The sequence below is a fragment of the Desmodus rotundus genome, chromosome 3 (genome assembly GCF_022682495.2).
Source record: "Desmodus rotundus isolate HL8 chromosome 3, HLdesRot8A.1, whole genome shotgun sequence".
Classification (NCBI taxonomy): domain Eukaryota; kingdom Metazoa; phylum Chordata; class Mammalia; order Chiroptera; family Phyllostomidae; genus Desmodus; species Desmodus rotundus.
In genome coordinates, this window is record NC_071389.1 from 136,127,888 (window position 1) to 136,140,169 (window position 12,282).

The 12,282-nt window shown below is 41.7% G+C and overlaps 1 protein-coding gene across 1 annotated transcript in view; it reads right to left on the reverse strand.

The window, feature by feature from the left end:
• Window positions 1-1,234: 1,234 nt before the first annotated feature.
• TPH2 (tryptophan hydroxylase 2) overlaps window positions 1,235-12,282 on the reverse strand; it is a 95,099-nt gene continuing 84,051 nt past the window's right edge. The window contains exons 9-11 of the mRNA XM_024576287.3: window positions 11,322-11,417; window positions 2,717-2,850; window positions 1,235-2,595 (exon numbers count right to left, since the gene is read on the reverse strand). Coding sequence (XP_024432055.1) covers window positions 2,421-2,595; window positions 2,717-2,850; window positions 11,322-11,417 — 405 coding nt within the window. The 3' untranslated portion in view covers window positions 1,235-2,420. The remainder of the gene's footprint in view (window positions 2,596-2,716; window positions 2,851-11,321; window positions 11,418-12,282) is intronic.

The window sequence follows — 12,282 nt, forward strand, 5'->3', positions numbered from 1 at the left end:
CAAGAAACTGGCTGTGACTCTTTTCTTGTACTGTTTTCAGTTGGGGACTTTTTCTGCCAACATTTTTCCTACGATGGCTATTAAATTTTATAGGATTATTCCCACCATTAGTTGTAATGGCATTTGCAAGTTAAATGCTCACAACAAATGAAAACCAGGATCCCATTGTTTCATGTGGCGAAAACCATGGTAACTGTTATTCCAAATGGAGAACAAATCTAAAAAGAATGAAGTACAGTAATTCCTCCTCTTTGTATGATACCTATATAAGCTCTGTGGGGAGGCCTATTTACTTTACGACCCTTCTATTTTTGGAACAATGTAGATTTTGCACATGTAAGAAAACTGAAGATGCCACTGTAAACCAATCAGAAGACTGCTCAAATGTAATTTTTGTTAAGAGAATTTGTTTACAATTAAATATAATTCTGCCTTCAGTACATTTAACTAAGAGGCTCCCCTCTTACGGGGCTAGAAGGGAAAAGCTTCTTGGCTACTTACAGGTTTGTTTGGTTTTTTACTGGTGTCTAAAGCAACACCAAATTATGGAAAAAACACAACAGGTAGACATTAAGAGTTTCTTCGCCAATGCAGCAACTAGTTCTGGAAATTCCTGGATTATTATTCTGGACTAGTATTTATAAGTAAATAATTATTCAGAATCATCTAGATCTAGCAAAGTAAGATCTAAGAAACCATGCATTTATGGATCTATAAAACTACCGAAAATACAGCTACTTGATCTCTTTAGATCCTTTTAATTTGGTTCAGCTTGCTCGTAATTTCTTTACCACCAATAATTTTTCAAGCCACTATCTCTTTCACTTAGAATAGCATTTAAATGGCATGACCCTCACCTTCTAGCCACCAAATCCTTTTTCCAAGACTCGGTTTTTCTTAGAATCCTGCAGGAAAGAAAGATCTTCAATAGTTAAGATAACTAATACCCAAAACTGTCTCATCATGGGCTCAGATAAGAGTAAGAGGTAGTTTGAAATTAGAATATTAGAAATTATATGTAATTTATTATTAAAAGAATATCTTCGGAAATTGTTCTGACAATTACTTTGCAACTGCTGACTTAAAAGTGATTGCATCATCTTTCCTTCTGTAATTTTCCCCATCGACCCCACCTCCCTCTGGGATTCTGCACAACCAAAGCAGAGTGAGGGGAACAGTGCCGTGTGTGTTGAAGAAATCAGAAGATGAAATTCATTCACTTATTCCAGTTTTTTTATTTTTTCACTCAATCACCTGATCATGCCTCTTATGGCAAGCACGACCAGAGATCTGTGGTATTATCTCTGCATCTTGGCCAAATGAGCCCACACTTTGGACAAGTAGAAAGACTCCCAGGGATCTGGCTTGGTTTCAGCCCGTGAGAGGAAACACCTGTACTGTCAGCAGGTCTTAATCGCAAACGAAGTCCAATTCAGTGATAAACGTTAGTTTTGATAAGCATCAGTCTCCTTCCCTGACTCCATGTAAACACATGCCTATATCGAGTTGAGCTTCTTAGCGATCCAAAAGCAGTATGCGATGGGCTGTAAATGTTGGAACTAACTGTGCTACTTCAACCAAAGCACTTAACCTCTCTGAGACTCAATTTCCACACCCCTGAAAGCAGAGCTCTATGATTTTATTGCCCTCTAAAAGAAATAGGTTAAACACCTGAGCATGATAATTCACTTTATTCCAGCATAAAATTGATAGTCCCACGATTTATTCCCCACTGTTTCGTCTTTCCTCATGCCCTTTATGGAAGTGTTTCCTTCCAAAACGCGTTGGGAAGCATGCCACAGCTCAGTTTCCACAAGGTCAGTGCAGCCCATGTATCCCGTTTCTTAAAAGCCTTCTTTTCTTCCAGTGCATTAAATAGTCAACCTCAAAGTCATTCCAACTAGTGCGTTACCTCAACAATTTTTGAACAGCAGACTGAATATTGTTAACACGACGGAAAGTTTCATACAGTTCTGGGTTTATCGCAAGGAAAGCTGCGGAGGTACTGATGCTATCGAACGCAGAAACAGTTTCACTGCTATTTTCATTTTATCTAGTGACACCGAGGAGAGGCTCAGATCTGAGAAAGAAAAGGTCATCAACTAGAATCATAAGAGGGCTATTTGTTACAAATTTTACATAGATGCAGTTTGGTTAAAGACACTAAGCAGGAATGTCAAATCGATTTAAGACATTTAAACATATTACAATCTTTCATACAATGAGTGGTTACCTGTCACTGGGCTCTTAATGGTGTTTCACACATTAGCACAGTAAGTTACAAGCAGGTAGTAGAGATATACATAATTGCATGCCTGCTAGCCAAGCCATGACACAGACAGGTATTGGTGTTATATGACATTGACTGCTAAGCCCCCCAAAAGATCATTGCTGGCTGGCAACGACACGGTTCCCAAGCATCAAATCCCCAGATACTGGTTCATTTTGTTCAAGGCATCACACACTGTGTTCAGATCGCTGCGGAGATCCTGCACCACGTTTTCAATACTTCTGGTGTCTTTCAGAATTTCAATACTCTGTGTGTAGGGGTTGAAGTACACTGAGAAGGGACGGGTAATTGACTTGGCAAAGTCCCTGCAAAATCAACAGAAACAGAAAGATACGCGATCGACCCTCATTGGTATAAGAGATAGAATGAAGAAACAGAGCCAGGAAAACAAGTTATTTTCTCTAGATGGCAGAGAAACAAGCTTACCTCATTTTTTCTTTGGCTTCTTCAAAACTTTCGGAAACAAAGTAGGCTTCCTGGAAGGTGGTGATAAGGCACTCCTGCAAGCAGGTTGTCTTCGGGTCGAAGGCTTTCACACGTGCCTTGTCAGAAAGGGCATGCTGCAAAACACACCGCAACACCCGTTAGACTCCCCCGTGGGGCTTCCCAGGCGCCGCGATGGCCCACTTCTACAGCATGGCTCAAGGATTTCACAGAACTGTTCAGTTACTAGTCTGCCATGAAATATGGAAGCCTCCCATAGGCAGGGTAAATGGAGTGTTAGGGGATCTTGTTATTGTTATTGTTGTTGTTTTGAAGTCTGTTAGGTGCTGAAAGAAAAAAATGGGATTATGGTATTATTTTATTTATTATCAGCCAAATCCATACTGAAGACCAGTTCAGAGCTATAACCCAACAGAAATGGAATTTTAAATCTACGCTATGAATAGAAGCAGGGATAGCATAAATACGGTCCTGAATTTATTTCTGTAAGCTATGTACTGAGATTTCACTTCAATGGCAGAAGTAATAATTACCTGCAAGGAGAGGTAATTGGGACTCTGACTAAACTACTTGCAGACTCATTGAGAGACATTCTGAGGCCAGTACTGTTTATCACCAGCGTCTGGAGTGGACCTGCATACTTGAGGATATTTGCAAAGCACTCGTTTACCTTCCACCAAGTACAGCAGAGCAATACACAGCAGACAAATATTTCCGGGTGGGAAAAAAGAGGGCTAATATTAATAGTTATAGCTATGCCCAGAGCAGGCCTTAGGAAAACAGGAAAGCCAGCCTAACTGCTCTTTGAACCATCATTAGCTCCATTCAGCTCACTACGTGACTGGCCTGAGGAGCAGCAAGAAACAATAAAGGATTGGATTCTCAAGATAAATTCAGTGATGCCATAAGTTAGGGGTCATTTCCTGCCATGCGCCACCTGCCTATTTATATAGATCCTGAATCGGTGATTCTCAAACGGAATGTGCATACTATCAGTAAGCAGCTTGTGAAAATGCAGGTACCCAGGCTTTGATGTCATTTGGTAGGTCTGGATAAATCCCAGAAATCTGCATTTTAAGGGCATCCATGGTGACTCAGACGGAAGTGACTGTGAACTATATCTTGATAAACACACCACTAGATTCTGTGTCTTTCTTAATTTCAAGGGCAAATTAGTCAGGAGAGAAAGCCGAGGGGAAGCAGAAACTGCCTTGAAGTGGGAGTTTGGAAACGTGGCTCTAGTCCAGGAGTCACTGGGGTCTAACTGGGCAACTTTGGCAAATCACCTCACCTGGCTGTGCCTCCGTTTCCTCTGCTGTAGCGAGAGGTTTGGGCTAGTGATTTCTGTTGCAGCCTCTGGATGCCACCGAAAGCACACTGCTACCTTCTCAACCTCTAACTGCTGAGGTTTCCTAGAGAAATGCTGACAAAACTTTCTTGTCCAGCATTCTTGGTGCATTCCCCCCACAATTTCAAAACACACAGAATGATTTGCGGCCTTCCATGAAGAAGACTGTTGTCTCCGATGTCTGAAAATATAATTGTAAACCAAAGAACTGGCATGAAAGAGAAAGGGCACAAGACCACAGCCTTTGACGTGCTTTCTCACAAGTTTGTTGTCCAGATCACTGCACAGATGAATCAGGAATGCAGAGGGACTCTCGGAGTGAACTCATTTTTTGGCCCACAGACAGCTTCATTAGAAGCAAAGGTCATCACTACCCCTGCGAATGCATTTGTGCTGGAGTCGATGCAGCGCAGTGGGTCTCGGGGGATTTGGGTTCCACGTGACTAATAATTCTGTCCACACTCTTAAAACAACTTCAGTTTCAAGAAACAAAATGTCCTTTTACGAGAGCTGCTGTTCCTTTGCAAAGAATAGACCTCCTGCTGGCTTGTCACCGGTTTCAGAATTAGAAGTTGCTTTCTTTGCAGCCGTACACTCTGGAAGCATTTTACTTTATATGTTTCTCTTATTGTCCATTCACCAATCAGCACATATTAAAGGAAGGAATGTGACTGACAGTGTCCTTGATCTTTCTCTCAGCTCCACATTCAGGAGCACGGGCAGAGTCAAAGCAGAGCAGGCCATAGGAACATTTAAGGCACGGCTCCCCTGGGCTATCCCTGTGGAGCCCAGACTGTTCACTGGGTCAGGCCAAGCACACTAGGGGTGAAACTCCTCTGCTAGGGTCTGCAATGCCTTGGTGGAAATTAGCAAATGTAACCGCCGCCACGTGGAGAGGATGCCCCCAGATCGTGTGTATGCAATAACAGAGACTGGAATCAGTGCAGCTCTAGAAAAATCTATCGTGTGACCCTCCACTGGATGCTCGGGTGAGCTTGTTCAGGCATTTTCACTGGTAAAGGGGAATAGAATACACCAAGAAAAACCCCAGAGGTCAGGGTGCTATGCCCCAGACGTCAAGAAAAGTCAGTGGACTCGCAGCATATAATTTGAGGCGGACCTTCATTCAGTTCAGGCAATACATATCACACTTGCCTCGCATAATAGTCAAAAGAAAAACTGGAAGCTGATTGTTCTAAACTCTCAAAAATGTAGTGTATCCTCAAGAGCCTGCCCGAGTCCAATATGCTGGTTACGAATATGGGGATGATAATGGTGCCCAAGGATTAGCCTGGAGAATAACTTCACCCCCTGGCATTGGGGAAGCAGCCAGTGAGAGAGGCCGACCAATGAAGTGGTGACCACACCTATCAACAATCTCATTTACCTGATGAGGATCCGCCCTGTGTGATGACTGACAGCAACACCCACGCAGCTCGTGAGGTCCCGTTTCTGAAAGCTAGGGCGTGGCCCAAGGGATATAAAAACTATGCACGTTTCTGTTGATTCCAAAGCCCACTCCAGTGAAGTCCTGCTGAGTTTGCTCTTCAACTGTATCCATGTCTCTCTCTAAGCTGCTGAGTTTGGGAGAATAGCTATCATCCCCACTCTATGTCCAGAGAGGCTTCTTTGTAAATATCCAGCCAAACTGCTAGAGGTCCTGGGAACACCTTGGTGAGTCCTTCCTGCAGTGCTCTTCAGGTAGGCTGAAGTCTGCAAGAATTAATCCAACCTTCTGTAAACAGGGGCTTTGCAATGCTGAGAGGATCTGGCTGGCAGCCTTTTACTCTCAAGCCATTTTAAAAATGCAGGAAAGCTTGAGAATCACCTGCTCTCACCTAAAAGGACTGCTTTGGAGTCACCCACAATGCAGAAGACTTGGGCACAGGACTGGGAGCTCAAGACCTGGGTTCTAAACAAAGCTGTCCCCGAGGCCTGGTATCACATGGGTGAAAAATCCCCAGGCCAGGGCAGAGATCTTCTTCGATAAACTGAAAAGATTGACCTCCGTGAATTCTAAAGTTCTTCTTGAAATATAATTTTAACAGTGCCTGCAAATACACAGCGCCCACACCACCATCCCCTCCCGCCCCCCCCCCCCCCCCCAGCCAGCAAGAACAGGCCAGAGCAGCCTTTCCCTCCCTTCCCAACAGAGATGGCTATTCCTAATTAATTGGCTGTAGAGTACAAACTAAGATTCATTTGCCATTCCAGCCCTTTAAATTAAAAAGTATCTTTTCAACATCCCAAATTTCCCAGAACCCGATTGTCACCTAAAGTTCCTACATGACTTTGGGCAAGTTATTCCACTTCTGTAAGCCTGTGCCAGCGCTCAGCCGGAAAACGGGAATACTAATAGTAACTGCAGCTCGGGGTTGCGGTAAGAATTCAACGAGGTAATGCGTGCAAAGTACCTGGCCCATAACAAGTGCTCAATATAGTTATCATCGCTAATTTAGTCTCAAGATAATAAGAATTAGGCCACAGTTGCCACCACCCGGGCAGCTCCTCTCCCCCAGGGGTCTGGAACTCACAGGTGAGGAAGCATGGGCCTGGCTCTGAGGTTTCCAGTCCTACAAGGCAACAGGGCCTGCCCTGAGTTCATCCATGTAAAATCCCCCTTCCTCCCAGCCACCCGCCTGTGCAAAGACTCAGCGTTATGATCTCAACTATTCCAGATGTAAACCCAGTGACCCTCACCCTCTATGGTAGGACTGGTTAAAGTTGGGGGAACTCAAGTGTGAAGACAGGTTTATTGGTAGGTTTGGGCCCACAATTCTGAATAAAATAAATCTATGAGCACCTTCACACTCACGTTACAATCTTTTCTTCCCACATTAGAATAATAAATATATACATTTGTATATGCACATATGTACATATGTATATCATATTTTTAACCTCCCTCAAATGTTCCTCCTGCTAACCAAGCATGACTTGGCACTGACATCCCTGTTGCCAAATTGGGGGATGACGGCATCCCTCCTTTTGATTTTTTTTATATCAATGACGTTGACAGTTTCATCAGTTTGAATCAGCTACAGGGGTGAGGGAACCAACTCTCTCTTCATGCCATCCTTTCACAAAGGCCAAAGACCAGTCTCCAGCTCCTGATGAGCAGGTATTCTCTCTGTCGTTATTATGAGTCATTATTTCCTTTCCTTCAGGAAAGGAAAGGGGAGGAGGAAGTCAGGAGGCAGGAGCCAGCTGAGCAGGGTAAAGACAGTGGGAGCTCAGAAGCAGCAAGTCCTAACTGTAGTCCTCACGGCAGCCAAACCGCCGCTATACCAGATGACCTCAGAGAACCCTCTTCCCGGCAGCCTGGCAGTAATCCTGACTCCAACAGAGTTGCTGTAAGTGGTGGTAAATACAAGGGATGGTTATAAATATAAACCTGTTCCGTGAATGCTGATTAACAGCTATTTTTTAAAAAATGCAGCACAATAAATTCACTGTGCAAAGGTATCCTAAAACCAAAGCCAAAATAATAATAATAATTACAATTTAAAAACCATCAGCTTCATATATTTACATGTAATATTCCAGCAACTACTATGGGGTCAGTGCTAAGCCCATTTACAAAAAAAAAAAAAAATCTAATCTCTGCCCTTCAGGAAATAAACTTTATTTACCATAACCCATGGGGGAGAAAGGAGAAATTGCCTTTTTCTCCTGAGATGCATTAACTTATTGAGCTAAGACTCACCAATTCATCGATTAGCAGTCACTCCCCTAATACCTAATGTGAAGGAACTTCATTGGTGCTTCTACCAAAGAACCACACTCAACAAAGACCCCTATGAATTAATTTCCGAAATCTGCCCTACCACAGACCCCAACTCCCCTGAAATCTGTGACCTTCAATTTGGGGTTTTTGAATAAAATGAGTGAATGGGTGAATAATAAAATTTTTAAATGAAAGACATACCCCAGGTCAAGTCTGGGGTTGAGAGGAAAAGGCCCTGAAAGGAAAGACACAAGCTGGGCTGTGGGTGAAGGGCAGCCAATCTTGCTATTTTCAACCTTTTTTTAGAAGTCAGTTTTCCAGGTAACTTAGCTCACTATTAACTTCTTTCCACAGTGATGAAGGGAGGGAAGGGCCCTACCCAAACACACGTTTACAATGTCTGAAAGATAATTGGAAGAAGGAGAGATTAACCATTTATGAAATTTAAAAAAAAAAATAGCCTTTATGGTTATCAGATTTATGTTAGCCTTTACAAGCTTTTCCATGTATTTTGTTTCTGTCTTTGAATATAAAAATAATCATTGTCAAAAATTGTAAAATAACCAAACACATTGTTGTTATTAAAAAAAAAAAACCTGCAGATGAAAGTTATCCTCCAAACTATAGATAAACTACTTGGAAATACTTGGTCAGCTCTGAAGTAAAATATCTATGCACCAAAAAATATAACCTCTTAAAGCACAAATTTTAAAATATGTTCTGCTCAAGGTGAGAAGGTGAATTGTGGATATTTATGTAAAAGTTATAAAGACTACACCAAACCCTCCAACAACTTAGCTGGGACCTACATTTAGGCTGCAGTTGGAACAGCAAAAATACTTTACCACATAAGGTAACTAGATTCAAAATTGTAAGCATGTCTACACTGGAATTATTATAATGCTATTAATAAAGTTGTCTCTACCTAGATCGAGAATGATCATTTGTTCATTTAAATAAAAGTTAGACTGAAGTATTCAGAAGGGCTGGGAAGGCTCCGGATGCTGCAGGAGCGGGGCAAGGGAGGGGCTAGGGCTTCGTCTGCATCGCGTTATGTATTCTCTGTGAGCAATCAGAAGATATTTCTTATGGAAAGAATTCCCGAATTGTAAAAGTGGTCCAAAGCAGCAATCATAGGGATGTTAGAGTGTTGAGGCTGGAGAATGGAAGAATGCTAATGACCAGAGGTGACGGACCAGAACAAGAAGATTCATGGCAGACAGCGCCCTTCGGTGTACATGTTTCTGGCTGATTCCCATCTCTCGATGACTCCACCGCACCAGTAGAAACGAAAACAACAGATTCACCCCAGTGCTGCCTATACATGCCTCATTAACCAGACCAGAGGACCCTGCCGAAAGTTGGGGCAAGGAGATTTGTTTCTTTTGTGTCTGGCGTAATTTATAAACCCTCTGAGGAGAATGTAAATAGATGTAGCTCAAGAGCTGCATCATTTTCTGACTCATTCTTTTTCCAGGGAAATGAAAAAGCCCTCCATCGAAGGCTCGGGTCTTTCAGGGCTATGACATCCTGCTATTGCTGTGGGCTCTGGCCACTGCGCTGGATTCACCCCAGATGGATCTTCCTGTTAAGAATTTAGTAAAAAATATTTCACCGCATTATATCAGGTTTGGTTATGTTAAATGTCGTCGAGTGTACCGGCCGCGCCAAACCTCAGGCAGCTCCCAGAATGGGGCGGATTTGACAAGAGCGCACGCAGCGCTGTCCCGTGACCGGTCTGTGTCACCGCATCCTCCGCGGCAGGCACCCGCTCCACTCCTCGGGAATCCGCTTGGGCGGCTGGGCCCTTGTCGGGAAGTCTTCCCAAGCATGGCCCCATCTGGGCCAGGCACATTTGCCACATTGTATTATCTGATTGTCATCTCTTGAACTAGAATGTAAACCCCTTAATAACAGGGATCCCAGGCCATGTGGCCTCCTGGTTAAGGGCTCAGGTTCTGGAGCCCCGACTTGTTAGGGTTCAGCTCCAACACTTACTAGCTGTGTGACCTTGGGCAAGTTTCTTAATGTCTTTGAGCTGCAGCTTTCTCATCTGTAATGATAGTAGTGCTTATCTCTTTGTGTTCTTGTGAGAATTAAATGGGTTTATATGGTGAAATCACCCAAAATAGTAAGGTCTATTTAAGTGTCCATTGAGGTAGTTGTCATTTTCTTTTCATTCTTATTCTTCATCATTATTATTTGTATTTGTATTCCCCGGTGACTGGCACAGTACATGGCACATACTAGGTACTCAACCAAATGTTTGGGGAATGAATGAATGGGGTCATAATTGAAAGGACTTGATAAAATTATAAACGACATCTTCCAAGGACAGAAAAAACAAAAAGTTCCAATTACCATATATTTCCTAATTATATAAGAACAATCAATACTCTAAGAAAACTCAAACCCTAATGTAGTCCATAATCCTGATCTTGGTTTGAATAATCAAAGAAAGATAAAATTATTTTAATACCATTTCCAGATTACATTTCACATTGCATTCTAAAGTCATCAAAACTTCCTATCCCCAAAGGTATAGTGTTAAGTAACCATAATGTTTAAATTACCAGATGCCTCAGGCACCAGCATTTCTGAATAAATGGTAACATAACTATATTTTAAGGCACAAAGACAGCATCCTTTAGGCATCGCTATATATATGAGATACCTCTCAGACCATATGTTTATTTAGATTTTTTCTAAATTGTATATGTCCACATATGTTTTAATACACATTAATTTTGAAGAGGCTAAAATAATCTCAAATTCCCCTTTGGGAATTAAATGCTGGGGAGTCCCTGGGAGCCAGGGGGTGATGGAAATGAGAGTAGTCAAGGCAACCTGACGAGGAAATTTTCATCGGTAGAACGCTGCGAGCTCATTGACTACTGTTCAGCACTAAATGTGGGACAGTCATTTGTTAGCCAACATCCGAGCATGCATTTGTCATTCCCATTGACTGTGCACATAGATGCTCACCCATTTGAGTCACACCACAAACCCGAAAAGGCCTGACCCATTTTCAGAAGAGCAAAAAGTTAGGTCAGCACCCACATCTGAGGTGCCGACTCCTCTGTGTTAAATATTTATGGAGTATCTGCAAGTAGAAATGTGCAGACACACAAATCAATATTTTCCACGACCTTGAACCAGTTTGCTTGGGAAGGGTACTTTTTTTTTCAATTTGATCAAAATTTTATTTCCCTGATTGTTGAAAAGTTTATACCATTTTTATGTTTATGGGCCATACATTTACAAGTCTTTGTCCATCTTTCTATTTTGTGTGTATTTTCTATCGAATGGTAGTTTTGGGGGGGGGGTAATTAAATCATTTTTTATTGTGATTCTATTACAGTTGTCCCAATTTTTCTCCCTCTGCCCTCCCCCGCCCATCCCACCCCTTGTTCCCACAGTCACTTCCCACACTGTTGTCTATGTCCAGGGGTCATTCATACATGTGGTCTAGTCCCTTCCCGGGAAAGGTACTTTCATTCACAGCTCCATACCTTTAACTCTCCAATGGAAGAAAGCAGTCCTGCTCCGTATGCCCGCAGCTGCCCTTCTTGCTTGCACAGGCCAAACTCAATTGTAAAGAAATAGCACTAAAAAAAAAAAAAAGAAATCAACACACACCCAGTAAACTGGTCAACAAGTTCTTCTATAGAATAAAATGGCATCCAAAATGAAATGGTGCACTGTCCATAATTTCTTCCACAATGTCAATTCACATATATTTCAATCAAAAACATTTAATGAAATCTATTTTCTTGCTTAGTAATTCTTTCCTAGCCAAAAAGTATACAGAAAAGGTATCTACTACTGAAAGTCTTACACTTACCAGATTCAGAAACCCATGAGTCAAATCAGATCCTATGCAATAATTTAAAAATAAAAAACACAGAGATTTAGAAATAAATGAATATGTCATAGTGACAATGCTGTAAAAACATGCTATTATATGATATTCACTAAGTCGTGTTTGGTGATATAAGTGAGTTCATGTATATGTGAAAAATAACTTAGAACCTAGTAATCACAAACCGATGTTTGCAATTTGTCCATTAATTCAACAGACATTTGCTGAGTACCTCCAGGGTGCCAATCTTGGTAAAGAAATAAAAGAGACCAATAAAGCAAGTGCATGCTTACCAAACTACCAAAACCACAGTTTTAGTATGTTTTTCAGTGAGATCTTAAATGTAATCAATGTACATACACACACATACATATACAATGTATATACATATACATACATATACAATGTATGTGTGTGTATAAATACATATATAAATATATATACATAAAATCATAAGAACCATTTCATTGACCTGAGTTTTATCAGCTTCTACTATAGATACTACAGCTCTCCCAAGGTATTAAAATCTACAATTATTTCTGTTGAGATGAGGAAATTAACCTAGACAGACAGAAACCTCTGCACAACTAAAAACTCACAATGCCCTTGAA